A 17,094-nucleotide genomic window follows, 5' to 3' on the forward strand; every position below is an offset into this window, starting at 1 on the left:
CATAAAATATACGTTATCTGTCAAAATTTGACGTATATCTTGAGATTGGATCATTATATTTCATAAAATATACGTTATCTGTCAAAATTTGACGTATATCTTGAGATTGGATCATTATATTTCTTAAAATATACGTTATCTGTCAAAATTTGACATAATTCTTGAGATTGGATCATTATATTTCATAAAATATACGTTATCTGTCAAAATTTGACGTATATCTTGAGATTGGATCATTATATTTCTTAAAATATACGTTATCTGTCAAAATTTGACGTATATCTTGAGATTGGATCATTATATTTCATAAAATATACGTTATCTGTCAAAATTTGACGTATATCTTGAGATTGGATCATTATATTTCTTAAAATATACGTTATCTGTCAAAATTTGACGTATATCTTGAGATTGGATCATTATATTTCTTAAAATATACGTTATCTGTCAAAATTTGACATAATTCTTGAGATTGGATCATTATATTTCATAAAATATACGTTATCTGTCAAAACTTGACATAATTCTTGAGATTGGATCATTATATTTCATAAAATATACGTTATCTGTCAAAATTTGACGTATATCTTGAGATTGGATCATTATATTTCTTAAAATATACGTTATCTGTCAAAATTTGACATAATTCTTGAGATTGGATCATTATATTTCATAAAATATACGTTATCTGTCAAAATTTGACGTATATCTTGAGATTGGATCATTATATTTCATAAAATATACGTTATCTGTCAAAACTTGACATAATTCTTGAGATTGGATCATTATATTTCTTAAAATATACGTTATCTGTCAAAATTTGACGTATATCTTGAGATTGGATCATTATATTTCTTAAAATATACGTTATCTGTCAAAATTTGACATAATTCTTGAGATTGGATCATTATATTTCATAAAATATACGTTATCTGTCAAAATTTGACGTATATCTTGAGATTGGATCATTATATTTCATAAAATATACGTTATCTGTCAAAATTTGACGTATATCTTGAGATTGGATCATTATATTTCTTAAAATATACGTTATCTGTCAAAATTTGACGTATATCTTGAGATTGGATCATTATATTTCTTAAAATATACGTTATCTGTCAAAATTTGACGTATATCTTGAGATTGGATCATTATATTTCATAAAATATACGTTATCTGTCAAAATTTGACATAATTCTTGAGATTGGATCATTATATTTCTTAAAATATACGTTATCTGTCAAAATTTGACATAATTCTTGAGATTGGATCATTATATTTCATAAAATATACGTTATCTGTCAAAATTTGACGTATATCTTGAGATTGGATCATTATATTTCTTAAAATATACGTTATCTGTCAAAATTTGACACAATTCTTGAGATTGGATCATTATATTTCATAAAATATACGTTATCTGTCAATATTTGACGTATATCTTGAGATCGGATCATTATATTTCATAAAATATACGTTATCTGTCAAAATTTGACACAATTCTTGAGATTGGATCATTATATTCCATAAAATATACGTTATCTGTCAAATTTGACATAAATCTCACAAATACACTAAATTTAATCATCGTTCGGTACATATAAAGAACAAAACAAAACGTTGTCATCTGTCAAAACTGATGATAATGTCAAATCAACCGGAAACTTCTGTGATTTGCTTCCAAGCTATTGTTTTCACACACAAACACCCTGTATATCGAAACAGCAATATTTCATGAGTTCGGTTTTGGATTTTTATAATAAAATATCAGGTTTATCTGTATGAATCTTTTTTTGCATAAATCTTTTTTTGTTATTGATCGAAATCGATTATAATATTTGAAATACAACTTGAGGTTTTTTCATTTTTTTTAAAAAAACTTTGAATGAATGATGATGGCTGTTTTCCAATTTTTCTCAAAATTGCGTCACTTTTTATTTTCATAATTATTCATTCGATTAAATACAAACATCGTTTATCTGTCCTATTACAATTTGTTTAACAAAAAAATGATTTTTTTTTTAATAAAATTTATGTCTCGTTTTGATAATTATCCTTCAATAAAAATTATTACCACTCGCGACATCTGGCGTCTACCCAATAAATTTCATTCATTTAATATCACCGTCGAAACCTGTCAAGTATTTCGAAAGAATTTTCGTGATGGGAAATCTACAAGCGTTCCAGAAAAAGAAAAACTGTTCATTCCGTCAGAAATATAAACAATATGAGGAAAATTCTTTGTACCGGTGGATATTTTTAGTTAACTCGAAAACGTAAACAAATTATTTATAATATTGATTTGTTGTGTAAATATATCCAATGGTATGTACCGGGTGGGCGATTGAGAACTGTCGACCTAACCTAGAAACAAGTTTTATCATATACAATGAATTTTACAACAACGAATATCGATAAGGCAAGGTTGCCAATGTTTACAACGGAATTTCCCCAGGAATTTTAACCTTGAAACGTGAAATTATACAATTTTATCAATAAATAGTATTAAGAGCATCAGTAAATAATAAAAAGACTTTGAAAACTGTCATTTTTGACGTGTGTCAATTTTTAGAATCAATAATAGACGAATTGTGTGTTGGAATTTGTTTTTCACACAAAAAGTTTGACATTTGAGGTTAGTTTAATGACAAAACTGTCATTTTTGACGTGCGTCAATTTTTAGAATCAATAATAGACGAATTGTGTGTTGGAATTTGTTTTTCACACAAAAAGTTTGACATTTGAGGTTAGTTCGAAAACAAAACTGTCATTTTTGACGTGCGTCAATTTTTAGAATCAATAATAGACGAATTATGTGTTGGAATTTGTTTTTCACACAAAAAGTTTGACATTTGAGGTTAGTTCGAAAACAAAACTGTCATTTTTGACGTGCGTCAATTTTTAGAATCAATAATAGACGAATTATGTGTTGGAATTTGTTTTTCACACAAAAAGTTTGACATTTGAGGTTAGTTCGAAAACAAAACTGTCATTTTTGACGTGCGTCAATTTTTAGAATCAATAATAGACGAATTGTGTGTTGGAATTTGTTTTTCATACAAAAAGTTTGAAATTTGAGGTTAGTTTAATGACAAAACTGTCATTTTTGACGTGTGTCAATATTTAGAATCAATAATAGACGAATTGTGTGTTGGAATTTGTTTTTCATACAAAAAGTTTGAAATTTGAGGTTAGTTTAATGACAAAACTGTCATTTTTGACGTGTGTCAATATTTAGAATCAATAATAGACGAATTGTGTGTTGGAATTTGTTTTTCATACAAAAAGTTTGAAATTTGAGGTTAGTTTAATGACAAAACTGTCATTTTTGACGTGTGTCAATATTTAGAATCAATAATAGACGAATTGTGTGTTGGAATTTGTTTTTCATACAAAAAGTTTGAAATTTGAGGTTAGTTTAATGACAAAACTGTCATTTTTGACGTGTGTCAATATTTAGAATCAATAATAGACGAATTGTGTGTTGGAATTTGTTTTTCACACAAAAAGTTTAAAATTTGAGGTTAGTTTGAATGAAAAAATTGAACAGTCACCTTTATGTTCATAATACTTTTTTATATACACTGAGAAATTAAAAATGTTAATTCTGATTCATTATTTAATAGTAAAAAAAGCATTAAGGCATTTATTTCGAAAATATTTAATATATACAACAAACAACGTGCAGCTTTCATTTCAATTCGATGATTCTTCTTCTTTTTTATGACATTTGACATAAAGATAGTCCAGGAATAATTATAGTACAGTAAATAAAGTACAAAATTTCGCTGTTATTAATATGAAGTCAATTCTATTTGTTGAAATACGAGATGGGAGGGGAGAGCGGGAAACTTGATGTTGTTTAAAAAATGAATTTGAAATTTCGATAATGCAGTTAAAAATCAACATTTCAGGCAATTCTATTCTACACGCCCAGATGGCTCTGGAAATCGTGGGAAGGTGGCAAAATTCACGCGCTGATGATGGATCTCGACGTTGCCGTTTGCACGGAAATCGAAAAAAAACAAAAAAAGAAATTGATGATCGATTATTTATGGGAAAATTTGAGATACCACAATTGGTGGGCTTACAAGTATTATTTATGCGAAGTATTGGCGTTGATCAATGTCGTTGGTAAGTTTTACGACTATTATTATAAAGATTGTCCAAATTTTTTTTCTTTTTTCGACATTTTCTGCGGGACTGTTTGGTAATGTCGTAACCTAACCTAACTTTTGATCGTTTTCCAGGTCAGATGTTTTTGATGAACAGATTTTTCGACGGGGCCTTCATAATGTTCGGTTTCGAAGTGATATCGTTCATGAACAGCGATCAAGAAGATCGTATAGATCCGATGATCCAGATATTCCCGAGGATGACCAAATGCACTTTCCGGAAATACGGAGTTTCCGGCGACGAAGAAAAACACGACGCCCTCTGTATACTTCCTTTGAACGTGGTCAACGAGAAAATTTACGTTTTCCTGTGGTTTTGGTTCATTATTTTGACAATTTTGACGTTTCTCACTGTCGTTTATAGAATTATCATAATTTTTTCGCCTCGGATGCGAGTTTACCTTCTGAGGATGAGGTACAGGTTGGTTAGGAGGGACGTCGTCGATACGTTGGTCCGCAGGAGTAAAATGGGGGATTGGTTTTTATTTTATATGCTGGGGGAGAACGTGGATTCGTTAATTTTTCGGGATGTTATGCAAGAACTGGCGCACAAGCTTAATAGGCACGATTTTCACCATGGACCGGGCTTCAAAGGAGAAATCCAAGAAGCGTAAAATTTAATCGGAAATATTCCTTTTGAAATCGCGACGGTTCGCATTCGGAGAAGTTTTACATCGCACTTTGAAGTTACGGACATTTTTAAGATTATTTCAGGTCGTTCTCGGTTTGTTCTACTTCATTCGAAAACGGCATATGGTTAAATATAAAACATTTAGGAAAAATTTTGGAAAGAAGAAAAAGGCTTTAGTACTAAATCACCGCATTTTTAAGATATCGCTATTTCGGCGATTGTTATAAGTTGTTCTACTTTGTTCAGAAACAGAATATTCCAATGATAACAAGATTGCAAAAAAATCGATATTATATGAGTGTTTCTAGCTATTTTCCAGTCTTTAACGATTTTTATAAGTTGTTCCAGGTTTGTTCTACTTTGTTCCGAAACAGAATATTCCAATGATAACAAGATTGCAAAAAAATCGATATTATATGAGTGTTTCTAGCTATTTTCCAGTCTTTAACGATTTTTATAAGTTGTTCCAGGTTTGTTCTACTTTGTTCCGAAACAGAATATCCCAATGCCAACGTGTTTCTAGCTATTTTCCAGTCTTTAACGATTTTTATAAGTTGTTCCAGGTTTGTTCTACTTTGTTCCGAAACAGAATATTCCAATGATAACAAGATTGCAAAAAAATCGATATTATATGAGTGTTTCTAGCTATTTTCCAGTCTTTAACGATTTTTATAAGTTGTTCCAGGTTTGTTCTACTTTGTTCAGAAACAGAATATCCCAATGCCAACGTGTTTCTAGCTATTTTCCAGATTCCAACGATTTTTATGAGTTGTTCTAGGTTTGTTCTACTTTGTTCAGAAATAGAATATCCCAATGCCATCTAGATTGTGAAAAAATCGATTTTATATGAGTTATTCTAGCTATTTTCCAGACTCTAACGATTTTTATAAGTTGTTCCAGGTTTGTTCTACTTTGTTCCGAAACAATAAATCCCAATGCCACCCCGTGTTTCTAGCTATTTTACAGATATTAACGATTTTTATAAGTTGTTCCTGGTTTGTTCTACATTGTTCCGAAACGGAATATCCCAATGCGACCTAGATTGTGAAAGAATCGATATTATATGAGTGTTTCTAACTATTTTCCAGACTCTAACGATTTTTATAAGTTGTTCCAGGTTTGTTCTACTTTGTTCCGAAACAGAATATCCCAATGCCGCCGTGTTTCTAGCTATTTTCCAGACTCTAACGATTTTTATAAGTTGTTCCATGTTTGTTCTACTTTGTTCCGAAACAGAATATCCCAATGCCGCCGTGTTTCTAGCTATTTTCCAGACTCTAACGATTTTTATAAGTTGTTCCATGTTTGTTCTACTTTGTTCCGATACAGAATATCCCAATGTCATCTAGATTGTAAAAGAATCGATATTATATGAGTTATTCCAGCTATTTTCCAGACTTAAACGATTTTTATAAGTTGTTTCAGGATTATTCTACTTTATTCCGAAATAGAATACCCCAATGTCACCTAGATTGTAAAAGAATTGATATTATATGAGTTATTCTAGCTATTTTCCAGAATTTAACGATTTTTATAAGTTGTTCCAGGTTTGTTCTACTTTGTTCCGAAACAGAATATCCCAGTGTCACCTAGATTGTAAAAGAATCGATATTATATGAGTTATTCTAGCTATTTTCCAGACTTTAACGATTTTTATAAGTTGTTCCAGGCTTGTTCTGCTTTGTTCCAAAATTGAGAATTGTTTGAAAAAACAAAAATTCGATTTTTGATCTGTAGAATTGCATTATCAAACTATTGCTATTTTGACGGTTGTTCTGTATTGTTCTAGTTTTTTTCTATATTGTTCCAAAATATAGCGATCGAAAAAAAAATTATTTCTCACTATATTCGCGAAAATATAAGATACTATTTGAATAATATCCATCTGCCGACTTAAATTCGAGAAATCGCTAATTTATGAGTTGTTCTAGCTTTCCATATAGATTTCAGAATCTTTTCTAAGTTGTTCTAGATTCGTTTGACTTTGTTCCAACACGACATATCTCGATGCCACCTCATTTTTGAATAGTTGTTATTTTAGAGAGTGTCCTGAGCTGCTGTAGCCGATTCCTAAATTCTAGCGATGATTATAAGTTGTTCTAGACTGTTCTATTTTATTCCAAAATACTAGAAATCAAAATTTCAGAGAAATTTCGAAAGCAAATCCGATTTTTGTGCTGTAGAACCGTTTTTATAAGTTATCGCTGTAAAAACGTTTGTTCTAGCTTGTTCTAGTTTGTTTTCTATATTGTTCCAAAATATAGCGATCGAAAAAAAAATAATTAGAACAACATTCTAAGTGCGGTGTCAACTTCGTGTGGGTTAATTTGGACTCTCAAGAATAATTTTTGGCGGGTTAAATCAAGTAAATTTGTTATGTTACATGATACGTCAAATCTACCAACTGTCAAAACTAAATAACACGTTTACAATGTTGCCAAATATTCCGATTGGATTTTAATCGCCGAAAAAATCATTTTGACGATTATGACGGTGATTCCTAATTATTTTTCAACCCTAATTTTTAGGCATAGGGGAATAATTTAGGGGTTGGAATTTTTTTTGTACTGCCAAAGATGACGTACTATAAAAAAAATGTAAATATCGGTTTTTATTTATAAAAAAATTGTTAGGAATATATCGAATTTAATATAATTTATTATATTTTATATAATTTGTTAACCAGGGTGAAAAAATTACCGAATAATGAAAGAAATCAATATAATTACATTTATTTTTCGCCGATGACTTTTATGAATCATCCTGTATATAATATGGTAAAAAAACAATTAATTATCGGGACACACTGTAAAGTGTGTAGTCTATACGTCAATTATAAAGAGTGTCTTATATTTTAGACCGTTTCGCTGTACCAGAAAAAAAATGTTTTTTATTTTTGAATATCGACAACGATTGGGCTTAATTCGTTTATGTTTTTGTGGATTTTTACAACTTTTTATCATATACAAGTATAACATCGTTTTTTTACGTTTTTATTTTATTTAAATACTATACACTTAACTAACACTTATCACTATCACTTAACTAATTTATTTAAATATTTCGATTACTTCTGCTAATTCGTTTTGTTAATTACGATTATTTATTATAAACTGTGCTACAAAATTTTTTATAAATAAATGAAGAATATCACCCAAGAGAATTTTCCAAGTTTCTCGATAATAAGGAAACAAAAACAAATAAATAAATAGACTTTCGTAGAAATTATTCAAAAGAAACACGTTGCTATAAAAATTAATATAAAAAACAAACACCAAACGAATTTCGTAATGTATAAAAAAATAGGCGCATTCGCCAAAATTTAAAATTCGATTGTAACTAAGCGGGGTCGACTTAAGGACCAATTTCGCGAATTTATTCGTAAATTACATAATTAATTTGATGATTTCTACACGTAGGAACATTTTTTTTTGTTTAAATTGCGTTTTATAATTGTATAAAATTTTTTTTTCAAATATTTCCATTCTACGTGTATACTTTATGGGGATTTAAGTTGCAAACTTTTATTTTTAAGCTTTAAACACAAAAACAAATCTGTTATTCAATGAAAATTATATATACGAGGTGTGGTGGAATTTTTATTATTTTTTTTATAACTTAAAAATGTAATGTTACGTATTGAATTTGAAATAACACAAAGATTCATGAATTATATTACGGGAAACTTGGAAAACCATCAAAAATTTTTCCCTATAAGGGAAATTACGTCTCTAATCGAGATATTTTTGAATTTTAGTCATTTTTTTTCCATTTATGCGACAAATATGTTAAAAATAACTGAATCAAATTGATATTTCATAGAAATTAATAGGAAATGTTTGTAAAAAAGCTTGGAAATTCAAAATGGCGGCCGTAATATCATATACAGGGTGGTTTCTAAATTCAAAAAATCAAAATTTATTATTTTGTTTTAGAAACACCCTGTATATCGACATGCACTCGATAAAATAAAGTTCGATAGACAAAATTAACGAAATTTTAAAAAAATATATCAACAAAAACTTTTTTTTTTCAAAATTTTCCGTCGAATAAACAATTTGAAAAAAAAATTGATTTAATACGATAGAAATTACGTAAATCGAATTCCGCTAAGTACAACTCTGTATTAAGCGGGAAAAATGTCAACTTTTTGACATTTCCGGTCGTTGTTTGAACCCGTAATTTTGCCGAGTCAAATCATGTACCGAGAGTGTGGATGAAAACACTCCCGTTAGTCCAGGTAAATTGCAAAGATTTTTCGGCGACGGTCCGTTTAGAAATTTGGTTAACGAATTATAAAATATACGTTTCAATATTATTAGTATAATTGTTTAATCGTTTCAAAGAGATTTCTAGTCAATAATTTATTATTTATGATAATAATTATTTTATTTTTATTTTAATTATGTACATTCCTAGGTATATCGCGTAAATAACAAAGTCTTATGAAACGACAATAAAGTGACTGTACTATTAGAATATTCTTGTTAATTTTTGTATTGAAATTCCAATAAAAATCGTACGTATTTGTATTTTATTGAATCAAACATCATCCATCATCCTCAAAAAGACGTTGAAGTTACCACAGCCACGTTATTCTCCGGATTTAACTCCCTGGAAACGAGTAAATCACCAAAATTTGTTAAAAATGTTACGAAAAACAGTTTTTCCCGTATATATCCCGATTTTTTGCTCGAAATTCAAGTTTATCGTGAAATTATCTACAAAAAACGTTCCCAGCATTCCTTTGAACCAAACCTAACCTCCAAAACACGTGATTTGAACTTTTTGAAGGGTAGAAAAACTTTTACCTCGTAATTTATTATTGATCCGTGTAACAACTCGAACAGCACTCGTATAACGACAAGTTCACCGTTGAAAACGTCAAATTTTATTATGTCAATGTCAGATTTGACATAATCAAATTTTAAATTTTTCCGAAGATCAAACCTAAAATGACTGGACTATTTTTCGCGTATATATCGCGATTTATTGCTCGAAATTCAAGTTTATCGTGAAATTATCCACAAAAAACGTTCCCAGCATTCCTTTGAACCAAACCTAACCTCCAAAACACGTGATTTTAACTTCTTAACGTGTAGAAAAACGTTTTCCTCGTAATTTATTATTGATCCGTGTAACAACTCGTACAGCACTCGTATAACGACAAGTTCACCGTTGAAAACGTCAAATTTTATTATGTCAATGTCAGATTTGACATAATCAAATTTTAAATTTTTCCGAAGATCAAACCTAAAATGACTGGACTATTTTTCGCGTATATCTCGCGATTTATTGCTCGAAATTCAAGTTTATCGTGAAATTATCCACAAAAAACGTTCCCAGCATTCCTTTGAACCAAACCTAACCTCCAAACCACGTGATTTTAACTTCTTAACGTGTAGAAAAACGTTTTCCTCGTAATTTATTATTGATCCGTGTAACAACTCGAACAGCACTCGTATAACGACAAGTTCACCGTTGAAAACGTCAAATTTTATTGTCAATGTCAGATTTGACATAATCAAATTTTAAATTTTTCCGAAGATCAAACCTAAAATGACTGGACTATTTTTCGCGTATATATCGCGATTTATTACTGGAAATTCAAGTTTATCGTGAAATTATCCACAAAAAACGTTCCCAGCATTCCTTTGAACCAAACCTAACCTCCAAACCACGTGATTTTAACTTCTTAACTTGTAGAAAAACGTTTTCCTCGTAATTTATTATTGATCCGTGTAACAACTCGAACAGCCCTCGTATAACGACAAGTTCACCGTTGAAAACGTCAAATTTTATTATGTCAATGTCAGATTTGACATAATCAAATTTCAAATTTTTCCGAAGATCAAATGACTGGACTACTAACATCATTTTTTTTATGTTATTTCAATAAAAGTTTCAGCATAAAGTTTTAAATGTGATGGAAGGCAGAAAAATCGAAAAGAAAAAATGTTGGTTAATATTTGAGTCACGACGGTCACTCAATCTAGTTATTTGAAAATATTATCACGTAAAAAAAACCCGAAGTTGACAATTAAAGGATGAAACGCCCATCTAATTCTACGAATAATTTAAACTACTTGAATATAAAAAGAATCCAGACACGTCGGGAATATAAAAAATGAAACAAAAACCAATGATCGTGTTAATTTTTCGAATAGACATTTTACGACTCGTAAATATGAAGTTTCAACAACTCTAGTTTATATATAATTATCTACAGACATTAATTTACAACTTTTATACAAGGTAATTGAAAATTTTCATTGAGAAATTACTTTTTTAGACGATACCATCTGAAAGTTGTGCGTTCTGTATTCATTTACATACCGAAAATGCGTTTTGAGTGTTCCGTGTAGTAAAAGTGACAGTTCCGTATTGCAAAACACTTTCGGGGTGCTCTGGGGTAACCACTTCAATTTTGACAGTTGACACAGTGTCATTTCGATGAATTTGTATTGACTTTAATTTTTAATTTTCTGAATTTACTTGTTCTATTCGAAGTTTTATCTAAATTAATGAATAATGATGAAAAAGAAAACGTCAGCGATGAAGAATTATTCGAATCCATCGACGTCTAGTAGATATTTACGTATTCCATCTGCATCCATTCCAATAAATATTAATGATTGTCCTTGAGGTACAAACAACGTTATTTTTTTGCAAATAATTAATATTGACGTTGCAAATATCATTGAGTACATTCTTTAGCAAATACTATAATTAGAAAATAATAATAATAATAATAAATTGTCCACCTAGAAACGATCATTTTTAAACTGTTTTAAATATACTGTAAATACTTTAAAGAATGACTTTTATTTTCTTGTTGTTAGCCTTAAAAGTGTATTGGACTTTGACATACCGAATACGGTACATGCGTGGTGTGGGAACAATCAATTCAAATACCCACACGACGACGCGTTGGTTGGGGCCGCAGTATTGGAAATACGAGGTTTAAACTTGTTCGAATATTAATGAGAAACGTAAGCTTATTCAAAAAATCGCTTAGGTCGAAATAATTGGAATATTGAGTTGAAATTTTGAAGAGATATTGTCGAAGGTTGATTGCATCTTCAAAAAAATCAGGATGTTAGTTGGGGTCATGGTTTTGGAGATACGGGGCTTCAAACTGGTTCGAATATTAATGGAAAACGTAAGCTCATTTAAAAAATCGCTCAGATCAAAATAATGGGAATATTGAGCTGAAATTTTGAAGAGGTATTGTCGAAGGTTGATTGTATCTTCAAAAAAATCAGGATGTTAGTTGGGGTCATGGTTTTGGAGATACGCGGCTTCAAACTGGTTCGAATATTAATGGAAAACGTAAGCTCATTTAAAAAATCGCTCAGATCAAAATAATGGGAATATTGAGCTGAAATTTTGAAGAGGTATTGTCGAAGGTTGATTGTATCTTCAAAAAAATCAGGATGTTAGTTGGGGTCATGGTTTTGGAGATACGCGGCTTCAAACTGGTTCGAATATTAATGGAAAACGTAAGCTCATTTAAAAAATCGCTCAGATCAAAATAATGGGAATATTGAGCTGAAATTTTGAAGAGGTATTGTCGAAGGTTGATTGTATCTTCAAAAAAATCAGGATGTTAGTTGGGGTCACGGTTTTGGAGATACGGGGCTTCAAACTGGTTCGAATATTAATGGAAAACGTAAGCTCATTTAAAAAATCGCTCAGATCAAAATAATGAGAATATTGAGCTGAAATTTTGAAGAGGTATTGTCGAAGGTTGATTGTATCTTCAAAAAAATCAGGATGTTAGTTGGGGTCATGGTTTTGGAGATACGCGGCTTCAAACTGGTTCGAATATTAATGGAAAACGTAAGCTCATTTAAAAAATCGCTCAGATCAAAATAATGGGAATATTGAGCTGAAATTTTGAAGAGGTATTGTCGAAGGTTGATTGTATCTTCAAAAAAATCAGGATGTTAGTTGGGGTCATGGTTTTGGAGATACGCGGCTTCAAACTGGTTCGAATATTAATGGAAAACGTAAGCTCATTTAAAAAATCGCTCAGATCAAAATAATGGGAATATTGAGCTGAAATTTTGAAGAGGTATTGTCGAAGGTTGATTGTATCTTCAAAAAAATCAGGATGTTAGTTGGGGTCACGGTTTTGGAGATACGGGGCTTCAAACTGGTTCGAATATTAATGGAAAACGTAAGCTCATTTAAAAAATCGCTCAGATCAAAATAATGAGAATATTGAGCTGAAATTTTGAAGAGGTATTGTCGAAGGTTGATTGTATCTTCAAAAAAATCAGGATGTTAGTTGGGGTCATGGTTTTGGAGATACGCGGCTTCAAACTGGTTCGAATATTAATGGAAAACGTAAGCTCATTTAAAAAATCGCTCAGATCAAAATAATGGGAATATTGAGCTGAAATTTTGAAGAGGTATTGTCGAAGGTTGATTTTGTATCTTCAAAAAAATCAGGATGTTAGTTGGGGTCATGGTTTTGGAGATACGCGGCTTCAAACTGGTTCGAATATTAATGGAAAAGGTAAGCTCATTTAAAAAATCGCTCAGATCAAAATAATGGGAATATTGAGCTGAAATTTTGAAGAGGTATTGTCGAAGGTTGATTGTATCTTCAAAAAAATCAGGATGTTAGTTGGGGTCATGGTTTTGGAGATACGCGGCTTCAAACTGGTTCGAATATTAATGGAAAACGTAAGCTCATTTAAAAAATCGCTCAGATCAAAATAATGGGAATATTGAGCTGAAATTTTGAAGAGGTATTGTCGAAGGTTGATTGTATCTTCAAAAAAATCAGGATGTTAGTTGGGGTCATGGTTTTGGAGATACGCGGCTTCAAACTGGTTCGAATATTAATGGAAAACGTAAGCTCATTTAAAAAATCGCTCAGGTCAAAATAATTGGAATTTTGAGTTAAAATTTTGAAAAGATATTGTCGAAGGTTGATTGCATCTTCAAAAAAATCAGGATGTTAGTTGAGGTCACGGTTTCGGAGATACGGGGCTTCAAACTTGTTCGAATATTAATGAGAAACGTAAGCTTGTTTGAAAAATCGCTCAGGTCAAAATATTTGAAATACTGTGCTGAAATTTTGGAGAATTAGTGATAAAGATTAGTTGTATGAAGAAAAAAATCAAAATTTTCGTTGGGGTCACGGTTCTGGAGATACAAAGCCTCAAACTCGTTCGAATATTAACGAAAAACATAAGCTTGTTCAAAAAATCGCTCAGGCCAAAATAATTCGAATACTGCGCTGAAATTATGAAAATGTATTGTCGAAGGTTGATTGTATCTTTAAAAAAATCAAGTTTTTGGTTGGGGTCACGGTATCAGAAATATGAAGCTTCAAACTCGTTAGAATATTAACGGAAAACAGAAGCTTGTTCAATAAATCACTCAAGCCAAAATATTCGAAATACTGCGCGCTGAAATTTTGGAGAATTAGTGATAAAGATTAGTTGTATGAAGAAAAAAATCAAAACTTGTCATTAGGGTAATGGTATCAGAAATATGAAGCTTCAAACTCATTAGAATATTGATGAGAAACAAAAGCTTGTTCAAAAAATCGCTCAGGTCAAAATATTTGAAATACTGCGCTGAAATTTTGAAGAATTAGAGATAAAGATTAGTTGTATGAAGAAAAAAATCAAAACTTGTGATTAGGGTCATGGTATCAGAAATATGAAGCTTCAAACTCGTTCGAATATTAATGAAAAACAGAAGCTTGTTTGAAAAATCGCTCAGGTCAAAATATTTGAAATACTGCGCTGAAATTTTGGAAAATTAGTGATAAAGATTAGTTGTATGAAGAAAAAAATCAAAACTTGTGATTGGGGTCACGGTTCCGGAGATACGAAGCCTCAAACTCGTTCGAATATTAACGGAAAACATAAGCTTGTTCAAAAAATCGCTCAGGCCAAAATAATTCGAATACTGCGCTGAAATTCTGAAAAAGTATCGTCGAAGGTTGATTGTATCTTTAAAAAAATCAAGATTTTGGTTGGGGTCAAGGTATTGGAAATACGAAGCTCAAACTCATTCGAATATTAATGAAAAACAACAGTTTGTTCAAAAAATCGCTCAAGTCAAAATATTTAAAGTATTGAGCCAAAAATTTTAGAAAATTAGTGATAAAGATTAGATATATGATGAAAAAAATCAAGACGACGATTTGGGATCACGGTATTGGACATACGGGGCTTTAAACTCTTTCGAATATTAACGAAAAACAAAAGCTTATTCAAAAAATCCCTCAGGCCAAAAAAATTGAAATAACGAACCAAAATTTCAGAGATGTATTATTTAAGGTTAGTAACACACACAAAAAAATCATTTTTCCCGTTTGATTTGATGACAATACACAAAAAGTCCGAGTTTATTCTAGCACACACTGTATTTGCTATTCCATTAATGGTTTTCGATTGTGGGCGGTTGTAGGTGGAATTTTAATATTACCTAAACTTCTTAACGGTTTCGAAAGATTTACATTTTTTAAAATATATTTTTCCGAACGTATTTACGACTATTTTCCATATTTTGCGTTGTTTGTCTTATGTAAATGGTATAATATTACGATTTCTTGATGTTTTTAATGAAATTTCACAAAGAACGACTAAATAGTATTTATATTTCTCAAAATTATGAATATTAAGTCATTCTTTTTAGTAGAAAAGACATTATAGAGTCTAGACGATCCAAATGTACGACCATATCAAGTTTTCCGTATCAAATCCGAACAATTCACGAGAAATATGTTTTTAGAAAATCCACGATTACTTGGCGTTTAACAGCATCCAACGGGGCATGAAACAAAACATATTTATACCAGTCGACGACGGATTAATCGTTTTTTATATACGAGGTTCGTTTTTATTTCCAATCGCGCGATAATTTCTGGAGTCTGCTGGTCGTCTCAAATCGTACGGTCTCGTCGAAACTATCCTACCAAATATTCAACTGTTTAGAACGAAGGATCGATCTCAATCAGAATAGAATCTATTATTCGGACTAAAGTCTGTCTAATAAAAGTTTTCTATCGAGTATTTGAAAATTCCACAAATATTGTATATTTTTCGAGCAATTACCGCCATCTCTTGGTCACTACAGGGTACGTCGATGATTGGAATGAGTTGTGATGATTTGTCAATTTGGAAACACCGCTCTTGAAACAAATTCGCTAAAAAAATCACTCGGTGTTTGGTCGGGACTTTATCGTGGTTTTTTTTTTGGAAAATAGATTGAATTTTACAGTTTACAGGATTTTTAAATGGTCGTGTTTTTATTTGATGTTTTATCGACAGTATTTTGGGAGTATTTTTAATTTATGACAATTAAACTATGAATTTTATCGAATATTTTTTTTGTTGAAAAATCAATTTAAAAATTGATTTTTGATATTTTTAGTTTGTACAGGTTGTCGCTGGATTTATGGATATACGTAATTTAAACAATTTACAACCAAAAAAACTATTTTTTTCGATTTTTTAAGCATTTTTCTATATTTTTAGAAATTATTTTCCAAATTTCTGATTTGTTTTAATAAAAAAATCGATTTAGGTAAAATTAAATCGATGTTTTTATTAAAAGACAACTAAATCGAGAAAATACATTACGAAAAACATTTAAAAAGTCTATAAAATCAAAAATAAATCCAAAAAAACGTTTTTTTCCGTGATAATTTGTTTTTTTTTTGATAAAAATGAAACTAATTTTGTCTAAATTCATTTTTTATCGAAAAAAACTCCCAATTTAGACAATTTACAACCAAAAAAACTATTTTTTTCGATTTTTCAAGCATTTTTATATAATTTTCGAAAATAATTTACAAAATTTCTGATTTCTTTTAATAAAAAAATCGATTTAGGTAAAATTAAATCGATGTTTTTATTAAAAGACAACTAAAATCAAGAAAATACATTACGAAAAACATTTAAAAAGTCTATAAATTCAAAAATAAATCCAAAAAAAACGTTTTTTTCCGCAATAATTTGGTTTTTTTGATAAATAATTTTGTCTAAATTCATTTTTTATTGAAAAAAACTCCCAATTAAAACAATTTACAACCAAAAAAACTATTTTTTCCGATTTTTTAAACATTTTTATATATTTTTAGAAATGAATTTTCGAAATTCCTGATTTCTTTTGTTAAAAAAATCGATTTAGGTAAAATTAATTCAATGTTTTTATTAAAATACAACTAAAATCAATAAAATACATTACGAAAACCATTTAACAGAATCTATAAAATCAAAAATAAATCCAAAAAAACGTTTTTTTCCGTGATAATTT

General features: G+C 30.1%; 1 protein-coding gene across 3 annotated transcripts in view; it reads left to right on the forward strand.

Annotated features, from left to right (window-relative positions):
- Positions 1-9,332, forward strand: part of LOC130892971 (innexin shaking-B) — a 35,701-nt gene extending 26,369 nt beyond the window's left edge. For 2 of the 3 annotated variants that reach the window (XM_057798730.1, XM_057798731.1), the window contains exons 3-4: positions 3,915-4,134; positions 4,251-9,332. In XM_057798730.1, coding sequence (XP_057654713.1) covers positions 3,915-4,134; positions 4,251-4,789 — 759 coding nt within the window. In that variant the 3' untranslated portion in view covers positions 4,790-9,332. The remainder of the gene's footprint in view (positions 1-3,914; positions 4,135-4,250) is intronic. The other variant, XR_009059132.1, reaches the window with a different exon arrangement.
- The last annotated feature ends 7,762 nt before the right edge of the window (positions 9,333-17,094 follow it).

This window comes from Diorhabda carinulata, chromosome 4 (genome assembly GCF_026250575.1).
Source record: "Diorhabda carinulata isolate Delta chromosome 4, icDioCari1.1, whole genome shotgun sequence".
Taxonomy (NCBI): Eukaryota; Metazoa; Arthropoda; class Insecta; order Coleoptera; family Chrysomelidae; genus Diorhabda; species Diorhabda carinulata.